Source organism: Phalacrocorax carbo, chromosome 7 (genome assembly GCF_963921805.1).
Source record: "Phalacrocorax carbo chromosome 7, bPhaCar2.1, whole genome shotgun sequence".
NCBI lineage: Eukaryota > Metazoa > Chordata > Aves > Suliformes > Phalacrocoracidae > Phalacrocorax > Phalacrocorax carbo.
In genome coordinates, this window is record NC_087519.1 from 45,479,396 (window position 1) to 45,501,827 (window position 22,432).

Genomic DNA, 22,432 nt, shown 5'->3' on the forward strand with positions numbered 1-22,432 from the left:
TCCTCTGAGGCTTTTCACGAGGCTGCCATGCCATGCAAGGGGTTCTTCAGAGCTTTGTCATATGAATTACTAATTGAACCCCTTGACACATTTACATTTTCAAACCAAAATCACAATTTATGGCATACTCCTGGAGCTGCAGGCAAGTGCCGTGCCACAGTGGAGGCTTTGCTGCTGCTGCATTGGATGAGCCCTGGGTGCAGACATCTGCCCTCGGGAGGGCATACGTGGCCCTGCACATCCCCAGGAACAGACACATTCACGGTCCTCTCTGAAGATCCTTTCTCCACAGTGTTAGCAATTGTTAATCACATTTGCAGGGGAAAAAAGCATTTTGCTCAGCTCTTCTGCTTTTGCATGCTGTTTTGCTCTCTGGCATCATGTTCCTGTGTTTGTGATACAGGCATCTCCACAGCAACAAGTCACACGCAGGGCTATGACTTCAGCCGGGGAACATGCAGAAAGCATCGATGAGCTGCCAAGCAGCAAAGATGTTGTTCCAGCGCAGATGCAAAAGGCAGACAGTGACACGGCACTTGGTCACCGGCTGTCCTCCTCCTGCTGAGCTCCCGCTGGAGGTAATTTAGGCTCAAGAGGGAAAAGAGTCCTTCCAAAAGGAGCTCATTATTTTAATATCTGCAGAATAAGGCCTAAGAAAGACCTCAGGCTTTGGACAACTCTTTGAAGAAGCTAGACAGAGAGCGTTGTCACCTGACTTACCACCATAAATCTCCCTAAGAGTTCTGGTGTAGACGATACTTCAGTTCGATGCAAAAGAAACACAGAAAAGCAAATGACAGTCTGAGCAAAAATGTGCCAACAAATTCATCTTTAATCAGTAATTAACAAACAGTTTTACTCATTCATCAGAGTGTGAAGAGTTCCCCAGCTGCGTATCTCACACTGCAGGGAAAGAGTACTGGCCCTGTTCTAAACATCTTATAAGCCTGTGCATTAATATCACATTAAAGTGAATTACCGGAGGAGACAAGAAGGGGTGATGTTTGCTTACACGCTACGCCCAGCAGTGCAAGAACTATATGATAAATGAGAACATCTCTGTCATTTTAGCTGTGATTTTCAGACCAGAACAAGACCCTTCTCCGGGGAAGCCTCCGTTCTGATGGAGACCTCGAGGGCATGTTGGACTCCTGGACAAGTGGCTGGCACATGTGGAAAACAGTATGTGTTGCACTGCTGTGGTTGAAATTTCTGAGTACCTTTTCACTCTCATCTGAGGTTTTACTCTGACCAGGCTGCTGAACCCCTGAAACACCCTGACAAATGAGTAGCATGCCTGTGCTTTGCCTGGAAAAAGGCTTCTGCATGGGAAAAGCACAGCTCCCTCATGCATGGTATCCACGTCCTTGAAAAAACGCACCAAATTCTACTCTAGGAATAGGTATTTCTTAGAAAAGTGTTCCAAAATCATGGTAAAGTCAAATCAGCTTATCATCCACATTCTGCAATTTTTGTGTATCTTGCTATTTATTAGGAATTGAAATCAAGACTTAAGATTTAATCTTTGCAATGTCCTGGATCTTGCTTTACATTTGAACTCTCCATTTGGGAAAGACTGCTGGTTACCAAAAGGAGAGAAGTAAATTTTTCTGGAAGATGTAACTACATTTTTCCCTGCTCTGTTTACTACGTTATTTGTATCAGTTGATTAAACTCATGATGCAAAGCTCAGAAGGGAAAGATTTTATCCTTGAAACTGACAAAAATAAAGTTTACCCTATGCCTTGCAGGACATGCAATTAATGCAGAATATACTCTTACGTTACATGGTCCAGCTAGATTTGGGGTACTGTGATACTTTCAAAGAGATAAGAAAAAAAAAGATTTTTAAATGGGATAGCTCTTTAAAAACCTTGTGTTGTGGAAAAATTGCAGAAAACCATTAGGCACACCAGGCCATTTTCAACTCTCTCAACTGCTTACCTGCATCTGGTGGCTCAGAGAGAGCTCCCTAGCAATAATATTTGCAAGACTTTTATCTTGTGAGAAGCACTTTGCTGATAAATATACATACCGAGATTGCATGCGCTGCGTTCTAGTGTTGGCCTCAAACATCCCTGCGTTCACAGGGCAACGGTGCGTGCCCCGTGCGTGGGCGGCATCGCCTGCGGGCAGGGAGAGCTGGAGCACTGCACAGCACCCGCTGCAGCCCAGCAAAGCCTGCTGCTTAGATGCATGAATTAAGAAACCTTGCCCTGTGATAACGTGCAACAGACAACATTGTTGTGTGAAAAGCAGCACATGGCACCTGGCAGCACCCCAAAGGGCAGGGGAGGCTGGTGCACTCCAATTCGCATCTCTCTAAAGCTGAGATGCATGATTAGAAGAGCGCAGCGGGTCAGAAAGTAGAAATTGTTTATCTCCCTGGGCTACCGTGTGCAGGATGGAGGGCAGTTCTCCCCCCGCCTCCTTAGCAGTGCCTTCTCTCTCCCTTCTTCCTCCTGTCAGCCCTGTTCCTGCAGCTGTGTTCAGCAGCTTGCATATTTTACACCAGTAATTTTCAAAATTAAAATATAACCTATGCAGTGTAAACTTGCTTAGTTCTTTTCACCATAAAACCTAGGAACACGTGAAGTTTGTGGGCTTGGCCTTCATTCCCCCTAAACAAGCAGTAGCTGTGCATATACTTGATTTAAAAATTCACTGCTTAGTGGATATCTGTAGTATGAAGTCCCTTAAATAGTTAATGCATTTGAATGTACTCTATATTAAAAAGCAATTAACCCTGAAACATCAAATGTGTTCCCCACCATAGCTGCTGCAGTCTCCTTTTGGTAACCAGCAGTCTTTCCCAAATGGAGAGTTCAAATGTAAAGCAAACAATCCTAACACAATTTAACAGCGGCCATAGAAGGGATTTTGCCAACCTAGTTAAATCACTTTCTGACAGAATGAGAGCGTGTTTTTATGGGCGGGTGTCCGTGCCCTGCCCTGCCACGCACTGGCCAGCCGGGAGGAGGAGAGTCTGGCAGTGGCTGGGTGCGGCACGGGAGGACGTTGTTCCTGAAACACACCATCGAACCACAGCTGCCCTGCAAAATACCACTTTGTGAGTCATTAAAAAGCATTTCCTATGGCTCTCCATGTGAAGGTGTATTTCTTTTAATAGTTGTTTGGATTTTTAACATGGAAGAAGCCTGTTTTGTAAATCATCTCCTGATTTCCAGGTATAAAGGTGAAACACAGTTGTATAAGATGCCGAAATATTCAACTTAGAGCTTCCTGCTCCCTAAAAAACAGGTTTTGGGGCTTCATCTTGTAGGAATTAGTAGTTAAGTCCGTCTGCCTGCAAAACAAATGTAAGTGTAGTACAGCAAATATATTGTGGTGAGCAGTCTGCTTATTTCTGCTTTGAAACCCATGTGTTATTTCCCGGGATTAGATCTTTGAGATATGCTGTCTGCAATGCTCGGTGCTTTGAAAGAGTGAAGCCAGCAGCAAGTGCTTAACATCCTTTGGAGAAGGAGGACCTTGGGGGCTGCTGCCAAGGTTGGAGCATGAGGGTCAGCGCTGCCCCATTGCAAGAAGCCTTCCCCATGGACGTTCCCCCTCCAGCCAGCCCGCGGTGCAGAAGCTTGACAGTGGTGACAAAAGGGAGCCCTGGCGCTCATGCGACTTCCCCTCTCCCCAGTGCGCAGGGCTGTACCACTGCCCCCACTGCTGCTGGGAACGGCCATCGCCCAGCACTGGTGCTGCCTGTCCCCACCAGCTTTTGCCTTCCCACCCCACCTTGGGCTTCAGTGATGCTAATATAAATGGCAATATAAATGCATTTCATTAAATCGCAGCTCTTGCAGTCACTTCAGCGACAAAGCCGTGCAGTGAAGACACCTCCTCCAGGTCCCCGGCAGCGGGGCTGCGCCTGCTCTGCCAGCACACCAGCTCTGGGTTAGCTGGTACGTGCCACGGTGCTAGGAGGGGTATGTAAACTGGGTGAGTAATTTGTGTAAAAATATTCTGTTAACTCATGCAGCATTCTGTAGGATGAGGTGATGAACCTTCGTGCGTTGACACCAGCCTTCCAACAGCATGAGAGTAGTAGAGGGAGACACTGGTAGAGGAAGAAAGAAATAACAATAAATCCTGTCCATAATTCCTATTAGTGTTGACTGCAGCATCCCTTTGCAGTGGGTTCCAGGCTGCTTTTACCTGCAGGTTGCACCTCCAGCACATCCTGGAAACATGGGCCGTTTCTTGAGAAACAGGCCACTTTGCAAGCAGGTCTGTGTATTGTACCCTGCAAGTAAGTAACTCTCTTGCACCATGTGCCGAAAGCAGCTTAAACAAAGCAGAAAGGAAGCCAGTGTTTCCACTGCAGCGGTGCCTGTGCTGCTGCTGCTCCCTAGCTACCACCCACACACACCTTCTGCCCTGTGCAATACCCACCACGGGCAGCCGGTTCCTGCCAAGGCGCAGCCCCAGGCTGGGAGCTGCTCTGCGGTTTTACAAAGACTGGCAGTGACCGGCGAAGCCGGCAAGATAGCATTTCCCTCCCTGGGTTGAGCAAGGGCCATTTCTAGCAACTTCTGCAGCGCGCGGCAAGCTCTCGCTCTGCAGGGCTTTGGGCGGAGGGGTTGTTGCTCGTGCAGGAAGCCCGAGATGGCGGCAGCCACAGCAGAAACAACAAAAATGAGTCTAAATATCTCTGGTCGGTGAGGCCGGCCGTGCTGCAGGCACTGCCTGCAGTGTGCCGGCGGTAGCAGTGGCAGTGCTGGATGGGCAGCTGTTATCTGTGGCTCGCAGCAGGAAGGGAGCCCCAGGGGCACCACCCCAACCATCGCCCCATTTCCAGGGACTGCGGGCGATGGCCTGGTTGGGTGGCCTGAGCCTGTCCCCCCGCCAGATGCCCATGGGCAGATTAACAGGTCACAGCAGAGACATCTTCAACTGGTGCATTTCAAAATGTGCGTTTGTGCCTGAGATGCGAGCTTCCCCGGCAGCGAGGCACGCTGCAACTCAAGATGTGGCTGCAGTGCAAAAGCACTTCCCCTTGCGTCTCTTTTTTTATTAGCTGAAAGTAATTTTTGCTTCTTTAGGAAAATATATATGCAAACCACAGCCTGTCACCATGGTTACTGCTGTATGCTACTGCAAATGGCTTATTTCATATCCTTAGACCTATAGGGTTTGGAAAGCATAATTCTTCTGGCCTTTCACCATTTCCCCTCTCGCTAGGCCACCATCCTGCTGTTGCAAAAAAAAAAAAAGCATGTTGTAATTAGCCCCGCGCGCTGCCGGAGGAGGCGGTGGCTGCGCTGCCAGAGCGCTGCAGCACGCGCCAACGCACCCCGCGCATCAGGCCCCCCAGGTAAGACTTACGCTTTTTACCCCACTTTGTGGCCCTTGCTGGCCGTGCAAATTCACAGCAGAATAGTGTACAGTTGTTCAGTGGCTTACGGTAAGTTGTTCAGAAAGCTAAATTGTTTTATTATGTCTGCATTTCGTTGCACCTACTTTGGCATATAGGTCCTGCTATCTGGAGATAAGTTAGGGAAAATTTAAATAATATATTAAAGAAATGAGTGCTAAGTGTAAGATTTTGTTATGCAAAGTTTAAGTAACAAAACTCTGGAGTTCTGAAGAGTATTAGAAGTGGCAGTCAGATTCCAAAGCAGACCCTTCCTGGTACTTACTGGGGGTGTGGTGGGGCCCCCCACTGTGTGTAGCTGCTCTGGGACCCCAAACAAGCGCTGACCCACCCTCAGGAATACATGGGACAAACCTGGCGCGGGAGCCGCCTGCCGCATCGTTCTCTTGTCTTCTGCTTTACTATCATTTTGTCAGTTAATCTCCTGTGGTGCTTGCTCTGCTGGAAAAGTTGAAAGAAGTATTTTCACGTGCTTTCAAGAGCCCCATGAGTTGGTTTAACGGTTTATTCTGTACTGTCGGTGGAGGGGAGGCAGGGCGGGATATTTGTGCTGAGGCACCACCGCCATAGTTGTGCGGCAATTTGGGTGTGTTTCTCAATGGGGGCTGAGTGCTGCTCCCCCTGCGGGGGTCCCCTCCAGCTCTGGGCAAGGCGGGTGGGTGCCCGTCCCCGGAGCATCGCTCCCCAGCCCTGCTCTGTCTTCCCAGAAGTAGTTGGTAAAGCCCATGAGAAATTAAAATTACATTAATTCCCTGAGAGTTAACCCTCAGCTTCCTGCCATGAAATACATTGCTGCCAGAGAATGTCCCACCAGTTTTCCATGATTAAATACTATGTTGGATTGCAGGCAGGGTCCACCTGGACTGAGCATCCATGCTGCTCCCCATAGAGGTTAAAGTGGACCCTGGCACTGCCAGCTGGGCTCCAGCACGAACTGAAGAACAATAAAGAATTCATCTTTACAGAGAATGCAAAGGACACAGCATATATCATAATTATTTGCTGTGAAAGTAACAGTGTGGATTTTGCTCATTTATATGCTTGTAGACTAGTAGAGATTTTAAATACTTTATTAATTTTGACAAAAATATTGTCACTTGATAGTTGCAGGAAGCTTTAAAATAAAAGGACAATACAGTGGAAGGGCCAAGTCTGAAATGTATACATTATCTTCACTAAAATACACATGCAGATAATATCACTAAAACAGGGGAAAAAAAAGTAGGTTTTAGCCCTGTAGTGCGAAAGCAATGGCCTCCATGTTGCCGTGAAGCAGAAGCGGAAGTTCGTTACTGCAGAAGTTGCACTTTGTTAGAAGAGATGTAACGATTGCCGCCTTTATCAGCAAGACTGAAATTTAATGTCCGACCTTTTCGGGGAATGTGAGTTTCATGAGTGTCAAACAAATAACAGCCTGAGGAAGCAAATAGCTTCTCCAGGATCGTAACTGTGTTTAGTCTGCATTTGCAGTGACTTGTGTATCTGCCTTTAATAAAGGCCAGGGGAAAAAAAAAAGAAAAAGGAAAATTAAGAGTACAAGGTTTATTTTGTGACTACCGGATATTCCAGCTATTTGGTATGATAAAATGAAGCCACTGGACATACTTCAAGCTAGATGCATTTGCACTGTGATTTTTATTTATCTGTTTAGCAGATAGGGGTACGGCAGCACCCTGTACTCCTCGTGGGTGGGAGTTCTGCAGTTGGTCTGCAGTGAAGAGCAGCCCAGTGCTGCTGTAGTCACTGTGTGATCAGGGGGCAGGCTGCTAAGGAGACTGCAGATGTAGTTATCCTTTAAGTGCTATGTTACTGTAAATATTAAGGAGAGAAGCTTTGCTTTCGGGTACCCAGCTGGAAGCGCCTGTGCAGCTGAACAAACCTTTCTGCGCCCGTTCCTGCCCAGGGGTGCTGCGGGCACAGGGCACCTGGGAGGGCTGACAGTTCATCCAGGCTGCTCTCACCTAGCGCCAACTACACAGCTCGCTGGAGTCCGGGGACTTTTTCTGCTAGTTCGGAATTAAATTGCATTCTTAACTGACTTCTTCTTTAGCAAAAGATTCCTGTTCGACTTACAATCTTACTCAAGCAGGAGCTGTGGTTTGAAGTAAAGCGCCGGTGCAAGCCGAGCTGGAGGCTTTGGTCCTTGCTGGCTGTGCGTGCATCGGTTTGTGCACCTCCAGTCACACAGGCCTGCCTGCCTACAGGCACCGGGCCTCCACAGGGATGCTGAGGCTGCGTGAGGAGGCAGCAGGCTGCCAGGGTGGCTGCTTTTATGGCGTAACGATTGGACAACAGTTGCCAAGTTGGTGCTTAAAGTAGCTGTGGTTCATGCATCATAGGTTACCTTCTGCCCATGCTGAATGTCTTCAGAAACTGATCTCTGAGGGAGGGCTAGAAATGATCTGTAAGGCGTCCATAATACAAGTTTCTTAATTCTGCAAAGTCATCTTTCTGAGTATTTATCACATTTGGAATGACAAAAAGAAAATTTAAATGTATTTTCAGCTTATGTCCCTAATGCCATGCCTGTTACAGGATGACCTATCACTCAGAGGTTTCGCTTTAAACTTTTCCCTTCAGATCATTTTGAAGTAGGAACTGAAGCGGGAAGTGCTTTTACCCTGCTTGAGGTGTGGTTGTGGAGAGGATGCCAATGGCCATACTCACGTGTGCATCCCAGGACGTGTTGGTGTCCCACTGCTGTGCTTGTGGGCCTTCTGCCGGCCTGGGCTAGATCATCGTTGGCCCTGCAGCCTTCCTTGCTGAGTTTTGGAGGGAAGGTCAGGCAACTGTTGCAAAATTTTTGGAGGTCAGACTCTTGCTTCACTTGGGTGAGGGCTGCGTTAGCTCAGCCAAGAGAGTTCCTCTTTTTTGCTCCAGTTGTAATAACACATAGTGACTCTAAAATATGTCTCCCAAAATACTTTCTCTGTATACAACGTGTTTCTTTTTTCCCTTGTCTCCTAATTTATGTCTTTTTGGTTGAATGACATAAGTGTATGATAACATATTTCTTTATCTTTCTCTGCTGGAAGATAATTACTCCATTGTCTTGTTTGGTATCCCAGATGGTAATTATCATTATCAGATGATAATCTGAGAGACCACTGGATCTGCGATTTCCTTTGTTTCCTCTTTACCATGCCCTGCCTGCACATCTTGTTACTGCAGAGCTTGTCCTTGGCATCTGTGGTCTAGGGTTTAACCCCCTGTAACCTACATAAAAGGACATACTGAGAAATGACATTGCGGATGAACAGGGCACAAACCCAGTGATAAGGCAAGCTGGCCCTGTACCTTGTCAAAGAAGGGAATTGCCTGAGCGGGGTTCCCAGCAGGAGCCAGCACCAGAAGAAATGCCCGGCGGTGGCAGCTCCCCGTCAGGGCTGGCAGGGCTGGGAGGGCAGGCTGGCAGGGCTGCTGCCATTGCAGGCAGCGAGTACAAAACCCAGCAAGCATGTCGCTACGTGCTCTCACGTGAAAATGGACTCAAGGGGAAAATGAAACTAAATGAACCTAATTACCAATGCGACCAAATAACGGCTGTGGAGCTAGGCCCTTTAAACTGGGGGTGGAGGGGGCTGGGTAGGGAGCTGCCATTCTGGCTGCGCAGCTGTGAGCATCTCAGTGTCCACGTACCTGCTCTGCTGCTGCTGCCGAGGCAGGACAAGGAGGCACAGTTTAGGCACCAGTTGTATACACAGTTAGGCTCTGTGTATAGAAAAAATCATTTGTGCAGACACTGGCCTACTGAAGTTATTTAAGAGAACTCTGGGTAGTGAGGAGTTTGTACAGAAAACTTTGTGACCGGACAACTGCTTTGAAAATGCCCAGCATACTGATGTAAGCATATAGAAAGGAAATAGCCTCACATATTTCTTTGTGATAGAACAGAAACAGGAAGAGCAACAAATGATCCATTACAATATTAATTCCCAGAGACCTTCAAGGCGTGTGCAACCAATACTGGTGTTATCTGAGTGGTACATCTGTACCGCTGCTGCTTTATATAATGACAGGCAAAGTCATGTATATCAGGCAAATATAAAGATATGATGGGATACCAATTGACGTGAATTTTTTACTGATCTGATTAAACTTCTTTGAAATACAAGTGTAAATTCATGGCACATTTTCCTGAAAGAAAAAGGAATGTTTCTTTATGTCCTTTCAGTCTCCAGTTTCTATAAAAAAGCAAAAAAAAAAAAGATAAACAGAAAATACCAGGAAGGTCTCCCAGCCAGCGATGTGCCTTCACTTTTGCAGGTACTCAGCACTCCGGGATGCTCCCCGAGGCTGCTCGGTTTGGGCAGCTCCTGAGAAGGGACGTTCAAGGCATCCCGTTTCTCACTACAGGTTCAGAAGTGCTGTGTGGTCTGTTGCAGGGTGTGATTAGAGCACACAAAAAGAAAAGTTAATTACTTTAATGCCAGGCTGTATAATAGAACAAAAAGTCTTAAGAAGGAAACAGCTGGAGTTCAGATCTCTTAAGCAGGTAATATTATTTGTCTCCCAAAGTAAAGTGAGGAATTACTCATTAAAGCTGAAAAGCACGTTATGACCTCATTTCACAAAATGTAACACTTTGCTTAGTTCAGCCCTGAGTATGGATCGGGGAAAAAGGCAAATTTAAAGGCAAATTTCTTCTAGTCTCCAAGCCTAATAAATTTCAAAGCAAGCAGCAATGTGGTTTGGCTTATTCTGTTACAGATTGAAGGATGTGGTAGATGTAATTCTGAGTAATTTGTCATCATTCTGGATCATTTGGATCATTTGAAATTTCAGAAGTCAGCAGAAGCTCAGTATCTGTAAGTGAATAAAAGTAGCATTCAACTGCAGTGGAGATGCCACTTTCGTACTGATTTTTTTCATTTGTAAAGTATAAAGGTATTCTGGAACAACAGAGTATGGGTAACAAGTGATGCTCAGAATTATAAGCAGAAATTACAAGATTTGGGGGGAAAAGACAAGCGCAAGAGGGAGAAGATGGAAAGACAAAGTTCTAGCAGAACTACAACCCCCAGTGTGTTTGGCAGAAAAAATAAAATTGGAACAAGGTGCCTGTGTTGACAGAGGTGTTTTAACACAAGCAAGTTACGCTCCTGATACTGGAGATAAAGACTTTGTCTTTTTCCTTGTCTTCCCTGATGTCAATGTGGTTTGTAGTTTCCTTGTAGTCTGCTGTTCTTGTTGACTGGGGATGAACACCAGCCTCACAGCTTAAAAAAAGAGATTGCATGGGAGTTCTAGCCTGCAGAAACAGAGAGAGGCTGAAATTAAATCACGTCTGAAAATGGGAGCCTGCTCAGGGGAGTGTGTGTATTTTCTGGCAACAGGGCACCACTGCATGACTGCTACTTGTCACAGCGTCCAGCCCCAAGTGTGGGCATGACCACCATGTGCCTCCAGTCGAGAGAATACAATGTGGAAGTAACAATCAAAATAGTAAAGAATAGAGGGATTGGAATTCAGCATAAAGTCACCAACGAGCATAAGGTGTAAAGGACAGAGGTGTTCAGAGTATCTGGTATTTCCACACAAAAGGAGGTGAGCAGGAACAGAGATGTGGGGCACAGGACATCCCAAGCAGCACGTGCACTGGAGCATTAAATCAGCCCCTTCAGTGAAGTGCCTGTGCTGGACTGGGGCACCGGCCTGATCTGTTAGGGAGCTAGAAGGGAGGCCAGATGAAATTTTAAAACTTAACCGCAGAAAAACCTTCTATAGTTTTCTGTGTTTAAATTTCTGAAGTGCATGGTACCCAGGTCCTTGCAGCAGCCCTTGAACCCCTCTCTGGCCATGCGTGTCCCTGTGCTACAGTCCTTGCTGGTGAAGGACTGATGCTTAGCAACTACGGGACTTCAGAAAAAACTGCCTCCTTATAGACATTATGCTGTCTTTTTGGCATGAACTCATTTATAGGATTCATGTTCTTTCTCTCCATGAACACTCATTTATTTGATCGCTCTTAGTTTTTGCAACTAAAGTGAGGAGAAAGCTCCATGGAGGTGGAGCTGTGAGTGTTTGACGCGTCCATTTTGTAATGCTTTCAAAATTCAAGAGCGGTTAAAGCGTCTGTGGAAGCTCTCTGTGGTAACATTCCTGTGGAGAGGTGGGAGCTCGGCACTGGCAGCCAGCAGCGATGGGCCGCTGTGCTGGCCATCTGGCAACCCACCGCTGAGATACCGGCAGGCTGGGGCCGGGCATCAGCCTGGCTTTGGCACCCGCGGGAGTGGCACAGGCACAGAGCCTGTGCCGAGGGAGAAGCAGGGATTTCCTTGTCTTGGCTAAGTGGCCTACTGTTACATTTAGTAACAGGGACCAGGGAGGAACAGAAACTGCTGGTCCGCTTGCCATAAGGTAACAGTTCTTTGAATTGTTCCCTGTGGAAGAAAAGAGAAATTGAAATTAGAAGTTTATGGGAAAAGAGAATAATTGAGGTTTTTTTCAAAACATATGTGTATGCATTGAAATGTACTCAACCTTATCAACAAACAGTTATATATATATATAATACTTTGAAAAAAAAAAACCGAAGCAAAATGTCTCCTGGAATCATTGCAAATATTTGTAGTGTTTGGGTATCAGTTTGGCTAAGACATGACTCCTGCCTTGATATCAAAAGACAAAGCCAGAAAATCCTGCCACTGATTTTATTAAAATAGTAAAATACAGAGAACTGAAAAACATACTTTTCAAAGACACGAGAATCTTTTATGGCAAACGGCAAGCAAGAAAAAAAGCCCAACACTGTAAGAGATGTATCGTGAGCCTCCGGGATGGAACAGACTGCACACTTTAAAAGAGAAGTATAGATCAAAAGGAGTAAACCTCGGCAGGGTCAGAGGAAGAAGGAGCTAGAAGAGGGACCACAAAAGGTCACTTAATCCATTCCCTTGCCCCAGGCGGGATGGAGTATACCTAAATCACTCCTCGAGATGAGTGCCTAACCTTGATTTAGTATCCATGTCAGTCCTTTTTTTTCCCTTTAAGTCCAGCCTGAATCTCTCTTGCTGCAGTTTAAGCCCATCTTCTTGTCCTCACCACCATAAATACAGAGACAAGATTGTTCTCTGCTCTTTATAGTGTCCTTAAATCTTGGAAGATCATTGCTGTGCTTCCTCCAGTCTTGGCATTGGCAGGCTGTTTCCAGTTCTTTCCATCGTTTCATTCCCACCACCATTCCTGGAGCTCCTGTCCCACTTTCTCTCTCCTGGTGCACTGACACCGAACGGACCAGACCCCCCCGGAGCATCCCCCTCACCTGTCAGCCTGCCTGCCTCTCCGCATATTGAGGTGTATGTCCTGCTCTTTTTCTGTCCCTTAGGTTAGTGCCACATTGTTTTTTTGAGATTCCTTTGCGCATGGGCCTAGATGTGAGTGTCCTGGCAAGGGACACATTTATGTTGTGTCTGACTATATTATGATAGGTCCTTTCTCTGCACGGCTCCCATCAGTGTCACTGGCATGGTGGGACCGACACCTGCCCCTGTGACACTTGGCAGAGCAGAACTGCTGCCTCGGTGATGGGTGTGCTGGTCTCAGGGACAGGGTCGCTTCAGAGCCCGGTGAGGCTCAGAGCAGCACCCGGCTGTCGCAGTGGGTGCCCCCCACCTGCTCTGGCTGGAGGGTGTGCTGGGTGTCCCGGGGGCAGCAGGGGCACCCCTGCCCAGCACCCATGGGATGCCCATGCCAGACAGCGCAGTCCCCCAGGGGCCCCAGCACAGCCGTCAGCCTCCAGGCTTGCCTTGTTGGGACCAAGGGGGCAAAAATTACCAGTTTGCAATGCACTTTGCCAAGAAGAAGCCGGGAATGGGATGAAAGCAAGGTCTTTTTCCCTGCTCTGGAAAGGAGATCAGTACTATTGCCTCACTAGAGGAAAAGCATTTTTGGGGGGCCTGGAAAAAGCAGTATTGTAGTGGATAACGCAGTTGGAGGACACTCGCGCCGCAGGCCGGGCGGTGAGCGGCGGTGTCGGCAGAGCTGTTTTGCTGGAGACATTTTCCACTCGCTTCCCTCCCCCAGCTTTTCTTTTTTTTTTTTTACTTTCCTCCGAAACCGGAGGCGGCGGCGGGGCCGGGCACGTGTGCTGGGGCTCGGGCACCGTGACTCATGAGGCGCCGGGCCGCTCCGCCGCTGGGAGGATGAGGGAGGCGAGTCCCCGGGGGAGGGCAGCCCACGACGCCTCCGCTCTTCACCTTTTCCTCGGTTTTGTGTCGCCCGGATCCCGGAGGCTGCGCCTGGCTTAGGTGAGCGCGGCCGGGCCGGGGCCGGGGCCGGGGCCGGGCCCGGGCTGCCCGCGGGGCCGCGGCCGGGGCTCCCCGCGGGGGGCCGTGACAGGGACCGGGGCTGCCCGCGGGGCCGCGGCCGGGGCGCGCTTCCGGGCGGGGCGGGGGCGGCGGCGGAAGCCGGGGCCGGGGCCGGCGCGGGGAGCCCGGGCCGCTGCCGCCGCCGCCGCCGCCTCCCTCCCGCCCGCCGCGCCGGCGGCGCTGTCAGCATGCGCCCCTGACTGGGCCGGGCCGCCGCGGCCGCCACCGCCGTGCCCGGGCAGGGCCGCCCTCGCCCGCCTTGCGAGCATGCCAGAGGTGAGTGCCGCCGCCGGTGGCTGCAGGTGCCCGGGGGCGCCGCTACCCCCGGCCCCGGCCCAGCGGCCTCCCCCGGCGCGGCGGCTGCGGCGGGCCCCGCGGGCGGCGGCCTGCCCGGGGCGGCGGCGCGGCGGGAAGGAGGGGTCCGCTCTGCTCTGGGGGCGGAGGGCAGCCGCCGTCCCCCGCCGGGGATGAGATGGGGTGGGGGGCGCCCGGAGAGGCCCCCCGCGGCGCGGCCCCGCCTGCTCGGCCGTCCCTTCCCGCGGTGGCGGGGCCGGAGGGGTCGCAGCCCGGCTGAGGAAGCTCGCCAGGCGGGACGCGTCCCGGGTGCCGGGAGCCCTTCCCGGCCGCGGCCCCGCTCCCATGCGGGGCAGGTGCGGGGGGCGAGCGGGGCGTCCCGGGGGAGGGAGAGCCCCAGGGCGGCGGCGGGAGGGCCGGGCTGGGCCGGGGGTGCCGCGGGAGGAGGCGGCGTGGGGCGGGCGGTACCGGCGCGGCAGGCCGCTCAGCCGGGGCCGCCCGCCCGCCTCCGGGAAACGCGCGTGCTGGGGAAAGGCTCCGCTTATTGAGGTTAGATTTTTAAAGACGCCGGTAACTTCCAAGGGCCGTCACCAGCCCGTGAGCACGGAATCCCATCGTGATACGCACTGGCTGTGCTGCCTGTCCCTTCGGGAGCGTCTAGATTAACTGGGTGGGAAAAGAGGTGTGTTTTTTTTCTTTTTTGTTTTTCGAGGAAGTTCTTGGAGTCAGAACTTTGCTTGGCATCTAGTTACTGCAAGCAAATCAGTTTGTTAAGGTGTTAGTATAGCAGAGGAGAAAAATAGAGGGATGTCTGTGTGAAGTGGTTATTTTAGAAATATATATAATTATTGCTTTGAGAAATTATTTCTTTCGGTGATTTTTTTGAAGGGGAAGCAGCAAAACATATGGCAGTAGCAGAAGGACACATGTGAGAAAGAATTAGAGATAGCGAAATGGCATGAGAGCAGGTTTAACAAAAATGTGATGGATAGGAAAGACGTATGTAAATAGTAACACTGAATAAATAGCTGGACTAGATCTTCTTTAGCACTACGGAAAAAAGGATCTAATGAAACAACAACATGGTCCAAAGTGACATGGATATAATTTGCATAATGAATAATTAACTGATGATACTTAACTACTGCAGGGGAAGTTTGAGGGTGGGAGCCTGAGGTTGGGTGCTTGGAAGCCGTGATGGATCGCAGGCTCCTGCCGGGGTGTGTGGGCTCTGTCTGCTTTTGCTTGGTGCTGACCCTTAACAGACCTGCGATTATGACAATTTAAAGTAGATGAAAGAGAAATTAAAGGCTTGGCATCCCTGGTTCCACTGAAGAGGGTGACAAAACTGCTGTAGGTGGAGGGTTGGGACGTATCAGCGCAGAAACCCCAGGTGCTGGGAGTCTGTGCGCTTTCAGGGCAGTGTGGGCTGAGCTGGGAGTGCTGCCCCTGAGGTTTTCTGTGGAGTGGAGCACCCTGACAGTCCATCTGGAGGGGATGGGGATGCTGGGTGTACGCTGAGCTGAGCTCTGCGGTTGCAGTTTGAATTTTGAGGCCTGTGTCACTCTGCTTTCCTCAGCTCATGTTGGATCAGGTATAGGCTAGAACACTGTAAAATGGAATTGGACTTCCCTGGATTTAAAGGCTGGGCTTCTGAGCTACAAAACTTCTTTAGGCTTAGTTGAAACAAAAGATGTTTCAGTCATCACCATCGCTCTTCTATTTAATGTTTTAAGTTTTATAACCAGTTAGTCTCCAGACTTGAGAAAATTTTGAAAACTTATTACCCTGTATGTTGTATGTATGAAGTAACAGTAATCGTGGAGTCTGCCTAGCTTACCTGACACCCAGAAGTACAGGATTGTGCAGTTGTTATTTACTTGGGCTGCTATACCCAGGCAACAGATTTCTTCGTCTAATATGTGACAGAGAAAGTAACGGGGTATATTTGTCCCATATCCTTAAAGCCAGCTTTGGGTTAAATTTATTTTGAATGGCAGGCAAGGGTCTGAGTCCACGGATGCGTAGTTGTACTATGAGGCAGTTGAACTGATGGGCAAAATTGGGGCATTATGTGAGCAATTTGTAATTCACTTGAGTCAGAGAGGCAATGCCAGAGCTGTCCTGTGAAAACTCCCCTCAGCTGCAGCAGAGGGTATGGTTTCCATACATCCACTGCCCAGTGCTGGCGTTTCCTATGGTGGGAACAGCCTGGCTTTGTGATCTCTTTTCATTTACCCACAAGATCCTCCTTATGCTCGCTGTCTCAGAAGTGGTGTGAAGCACAGCTGTGCTGTGCACTGGATTGGCACGAGCTTTGTGTTTTACTGGGCTGAAAGCTGTATTGCAAACATGGGAAATCGCCAGTTCAGGGGCACGCAATGACTGCCTACAGCTTGGACCTTCCTACACAGTTGTCTGGCCTGCGTTCTTCACCCTCATGGCAGAAGATGTCAGAGGTTTGGATCTAGTAGATTAACAAGGCAATGGGTAGTATCTATCTTCAGGAGTATCAACAAAACATTTTAATTAGGGAAAGCAGAGAATTTTATTTTAAAATTTCTCTGTTATAGTATTAATCTAATTGTGGAAATAATCATAATGCAGAATAGTCTTTGCTCAAAGGTTTTTCTGTAGGCTGTCAGGGCCAAGAAGGTATTCTTCCACTGACTTGCTGCGGTTGGCATGCAGTGTTGTGAGGGCTTTCAGCCCCGTTCATCCTGGTAAGACTTAGGAGATGGCAAAAACATTATCCCAGGAAAGAATCTTGAATGGGGGTTTAGTAGGGTGCTGTGCAGATTCCTGAAGTACCTCGCCATCAGAGCAGCTGCAGCATGGGTGCCTTGGAAAGGCTGGGGCTGCAGGTAAGGCTCCGTGCTGGGCTGCGGTCAGCGGTGGGCATGCAGCCCTCTGCTGCTGCCAGCGGTGATATGCCTGGGGGGGGGCACACGTGAAAATTTCAGGGATTTTTGCTGATTTTACTTTAGACTGGAAATGCTGTTAGTTCATTCTGCTTTGGGAAGTTCAACAATATAATCAGAAATAAGTAAGTGTGAATCAAGCTGCTTCAAGCCTTAAATGTAGACATTAATTTTGAGTTTTGGAGAAAGGTTAGTTTTGTTTTGCATTACTCCCCCTCTTGAACTCTACTACTTTGTTGTTTCACTAAATCTTAGACGCTGTTCATCATTTTCTAGTATTACTAGATAATAATTGCTGAGTTTATCTATATTACGCTTCCTATAGTGAGGCCAAGGATTGAATAAACTAACATTTTTAGACACCTCTGTGACAAACACCACACACTGACAGGCATTTGAAAGTAGCAGGTGCTGCTGTTGCTTTCTTTTAAAACCTGTTTTGCATGGAGCTTTCTGGTGCTTGTCCAGTTTGCAGGTCTCACAAGCACTGAAAATGCTACTTTCCAAAATTTCATAAGCACAGAAGATACTATTGGAAAGAATCTGTAATGTCATTCACTGCAGTCTGTCCTCCAAGGGATTTTTAGAGGACTGGTAAATGTACTATTCTTTGGCCTTTGCACAACGGCCAAGCTGCATCGCTTTGCATCCCCTGCATCGGGTGCAGATCTGACTTCCCTGAACTTAGAGCCCATGTATATTGGAAACCTGGAAAAGAAATTTGAAGTAGATGAGATGGTGATGCATCACACCAAACAGCTGAAGCAAACATGAAACAGTCAAAAGGGTGTTGCTTCACAGGGCATTTTTATTGCTCCACAGCAATAAAAATATTTATTTTTTGTATATGCTTTTTGTATATATATTTATATTTACATTTCATTATATATTTATATATATAAAGCTGTGGAGCTTTATGTGCTCCACAGGGCATTATTTTAGTTGCCCAGAGGAGAGAGACTGTTAAGGCTGTATTGTTTTTACCATATTGTTCAGTATGCGTTATGTGGCCGCAGTAAAGGTTCTTATAGGTGTGGTGTAGATGAAGATCTCGTGGCCAGTTCAGATTAAAACATATGCTTTCCTCTCTGTTTTTATTTCCTTTAAGTACTTGCTTTATTCTGCTGCTTCAGATGTAACACAGAGGTGGCTGCAGCACAGGAATGCCTGTAATTAGGAGGATAAACCTTAGCACCTCTTGATGTCCAGAGTAGAGGATGATTGCTACTTAAGAACCGTATGTATAAACTGCAGCCGTCGTTGTTCTAACAGCCTAACACCGAGGAAGTCACACGTGTTGGATTATAAAAGACCCCTTGCAGTAGCTATTTGTTACCTCTGAAGGCTTAATATGTGTTTTCCTTTGCCTTATGCGTGTTTTAAATGCAAATGCTATGAAGAAGTGATTTTGTTGTTAACAAAGACCATCTCATTAAGATACAACTGTAAAAAAAAAGTTCTCTTCCCTTTTGTTGTCATATTTTCATTATTTTTGTCCATGCTGAGGATGAATTCTGTAACTATGAATGGTTATCAAAAATGTCCCGCAATTGCTCCTGTCCAGAAGGAATTTTACTGTGGTTGTATATTTTTGTGATGGTTTTCTGGTATGAGCAAGGAAGGACACTAATGTCAGCGATCAAGTGTTGCCTGAAATGATCTGGTTTTGTACTGTCATTTGTTTGTAAGCAGGCGCAGAATAATTCTGCACACAAATGTGCAGGTGCTGCCAGAGGGCTCAGAGATGTGCCGGAGTGTGAGCAAAGCTTGGATGTGTACATCCAGGATTTTGATCAATGTGCTTTATACACCTAACAGCTATAAGATGTGGAATCTGGCTGGATTTGATCGCTTCCCTGGGGACTCCTATGTTCAAATCTATCCTGCTGTTTTCAGCCCCATGCAGGGCAGAGGGGGGGCAGGACCACCCAGGGCATGCAGAGACTCCAAGGCTTTCCTTTGCCTGCATATGTGGTGGTCTCCACTATTTGTGTTCCTTAGGGATTAGAGCAGTTGCCCATGATAATTATTTTTTTAATTAATAATTATATATAGTAAACTTAGTTTCCCAAGTAATGCAGCAAAGTAAACAACATTTCCTTCCTACTACCCCATAATTATTTACCAAAAGGATAAACATGTGAATAGTTTTTCATTTCTATCCTCAGTGACATTTGGAGTCCATTCTGCAGTGAATACGTGCAACTGTATTTCCCATTAGTGTCAGTAAGAGTTCAGAGCAATTAACAGGGAAAGAGAAGGGACCATTAAAACTTGAATACATCCCAAGATAAAAATAATAAACATTTAATATTAGAATTTTTTCAAACAGAGGTGAAGGTTTTGCATACCACATTTTATAATGGAGTGTGGTTGTTGGTAAGGATGTTCAAGCAAGCAGTCAATGCCACTCCTTCCCGCTCTACCTTCAGCAGTTTGTGCAGGGTGAACGTCTTAGTTATTGCTTTATTTGGAGAATAAAACCAGTGGCAAATATTGTTTTACACTGTTATGTGCATCCACAATCAGCAGTAAATTTTCCTGCTCTTCAGCTGATCTGAAATTTCTTCCATAGCTTCAGTGGACGCAACAGGAGAGCGACAGCAGCAGCCTGTGTAGGTCGATGCACGCGAGGCTGTCCGTGCCCATCAGGGTGTTTGATGACTGTGTGAGGGTTTGATGTGTGCTGACATCAGGATGAAATCCAGCTGTGTATCAGGAGAGTTGCTTTTCCTCTGGGATAAGTTACTTTCTTTAAAATATCTGCTTGTTCTCAGATACTATTCTGTGAAGTAGTCCGTGTTTCAAATTACGTGCATATCGTGCTTTGTTACAAAAGAATACTTTTCTCCAAAATATCTTTATTTTAGGTAGCTGGGAAAACTCTCTTTTAATGTACTATAAAGAAAAAAGGTCAAAGTTTGCAATGGATATAAACTGTCCTTGCTGAATTCTAACTTAATTTCTCACTAAAAGCAGCTTGAATTTTCAGTGGGATGATTGCTATTTGGCATTAATTAGAAATAGCAGCAGCAGTTTATAAGGTAAAGTATATTTCTGTCACAAGGATGCTAAATAGTGTGCTCAGAGTTTTTTACGTTTAAACCTACAGATTGCGTGGGAAAACCGAGGAAGCCAGGGCTCAGTAAACCAAAACCGGCTGTGAGTATTGTGTAGCCAGATTACCATTTCCATAAGCCAAGTGTATAATCAGCATTTAACCTAGCGTAGGGGCACAGGCAGGCCTGGGTCTGTGTGTCCTTCTGCAGCCCTGCTACCTCCTGGAACTGGTGGTCACTGCTGGCAAGAAGTCTTGGAGAGAAACAACTTCCAGCCCTTATTTGAGCCCTGTCAGAAAGTGTGGAAGTGCTGGTGGTGTTCTTAGGATCTTACGCTTTTGACAAACATGCCAAAGCAATTGAGCAGGCAGTGTGCGCTCACAGCCCAGAAAGCCAACCGTATCCTGGACTGCATCACAAGCAGCACGGCCAGCAAGTCTGAGGGAGGGGATTCTGCCCCTCTACTCTGCTCTGGTGAGACCCCCCTCTGCAGTGCTGCGTCCAGCTCTGGAGCCCTCAGCACAGGAAGGACACGGACCTGTTGGAGCGGGTCCGGAGGAGGCCACAAAAATGATTTGAGGGCCGGAGCACCTCTCCTATGAGGACAGGCTGAGAGAGTTGGGGTTGTTCAGCCTGGAGAAGAGAAGGCCATGGGGAGAACTTATTGTGGCCTTCCAGGAGCTGAAGGGGGGCTGTAGGAAGGACGGGGGCTGTCTTTATAGCAAGATCTGTTGTGACAGGACACGGGGTAATGGTCTTAAACTAAAGGAGGGTAGATTTAGACTGGATATAAGGAAGGAATTTTTTACAATGAGGGTGTTGAAACACTGGCCCAGGTTACCCAGGGAGGTGGTTGATGCCCCATCCTTAGGAGCATTCAAGGTCAGGCTGGACGGGGCTCTGAGCAACCTAATGTAGTTGAAGATGTCCCTGCTCACTGCAGGGGGGTTGGACTAGATGGCCTCTAAAGGTCCCGTCCAACCATTCCATGATTCTATGAAATATTTGTTTTCACAGAAAAAATATTTTGGGACATAAATATGCAAGTTGTATATTGGTAGCTGAATCGGAATGAATTTCAGCACAATACAAAGAAGTAAGTAGTAGACAGGTTAAAATATGTCATTTGACATTTTGAGAAGCGAGCTTTCACGTAGCCCTCCATTGCTAGCCCAGCTGTATTTGGCTCATTTTATCAGTTCTTTGTTTGAAGCTACAGGTGGCAATTTAAATTTCTACATAGTCCAGGTTTTCCTATTGGAAGCGTACCTTGCTGTCTGCTGCTGGGGGAGGCTGCTGTTGCAAAAGGAATTTTTTTTTCGCTTACGCACTTGTCATTAACGTTGCATTCAGAGTTCGTTCTTACAAAAGTGCGTCAGTCTTGCTTGCAGTGGCACAGAAAAAATTGACAGAGTGCGCACTGAATTTTCCCCTTATCTTACTATACCACATTTTATATATCTTGTAGTGAGATGTTTTGTTTCTACGGTTTCAGACTTTGTGCTTCAGAAGATTAATAGACTTAGCAGCCCTGTTTGCCAAGCTTAGTAATGATAACAATGTAGTAAGTCATGAGACAGTTGCAGATCATCTGGCAAGGCAAAATATGCCTTGGGCTTGAACTTGGAGCAGGTATGTTTTGGAGAGAAAAGTAAAATATTGAAAGCAGCATAAATAGCACATCCTGACCTGGGTGGCTGTAAGTTCAAGTTTGCCTGAAGAGCCTGCATGGGAGGCTCAGTTGACAGCATCTGCATTCACCCTCTATACAGAGAGAGAGACAGCATTGATAAGGTACATGTGTGGTATTTAATGCAGCAAGTACGAAGCACAGAATTGTTCCTCTGGCTGAGCTCCAGCGAAGATGCCAGCGGTGTGGGCTGGAGGAGTGGAGGGCAGCGCGGTGCCGGAGCCCGGGCTCCCGCAGCCGGTGCTGCCTGCACTGCCTGGTGCGGCTCTGCACATTCCTGCTGTGCTGCTGGCTCCCGCGCAAGTGAGTCTGACTGCGAGCGGTGAGTAAGGACTTGGGAACCCAGAGCATGTTTGGGCTCTGAGCCCAATCCTGCTTCCAGAGAAGTTAATGGGAATTTTTCCTTCTAAAAAAGGGAGAGCGATCAGAGCTTGTCAGCTTGGTTCTGCAAGGCCCTCAGCGCTCGTCTCGCGGTAGTCCTTTAACCCCACGCTCCCCCTTTGCACGGGGAGGAGATGGTCCACAGGTACGCAGCTGAAGCCCACTGTGGGCCAGCCTGCCACGCGGCACGTGGGACCGGAGCTCGCTCCTGAGACCACTTTAGCTCTGGCATTGCAGTGACGTTATCTCTGCTGCAGTGACACCTACACAGTTTTCAAGGAGATAAGCTTTTCTTTTAAATTTAAGTAAATTGCGGTAGGAGAGAATGAAGTTCGCTGTGTTAATTGAGTCTAGAGGTACCTGAAGTCTTGAGCCTTTAAACTCCGCGC

At 47.8% G+C, this 22,432-nt stretch overlaps 1 protein-coding gene across 15 annotated transcripts in view; it reads left to right on the plus strand.

Moving 5' to 3' along the window:
- Positions 1-5,240: 5,240 nt before the first annotated feature.
- The window catches only part of MBNL1 (muscleblind like splicing regulator 1), a 111,700-nt gene continuing 94,508 nt past the window's right edge, over positions 5,241-22,432 (plus strand). For 6 of the 15 annotated variants that reach the window (XM_064457806.1, XM_064457815.1, XM_064457818.1 and 3 more), the window contains exon 1: positions 13,835-13,974. Coding sequence is in view for 1 of the 15 variants with exons in the window: in XM_064457819.1 (XP_064313889.1) it covers positions 13,966-13,974 (9 nt within the window). In the remaining 14 variants the exon portion in view is untranslated. Of the gene's footprint in view, positions 5,330-13,500; positions 13,639-13,827; positions 13,975-14,574; positions 14,675-22,432 lie in introns of those variants that run through there. The other 9 variants (XM_064457810.1, XM_064457825.1, XM_064457809.1 and 6 more) reach the window with 7 other exon arrangements.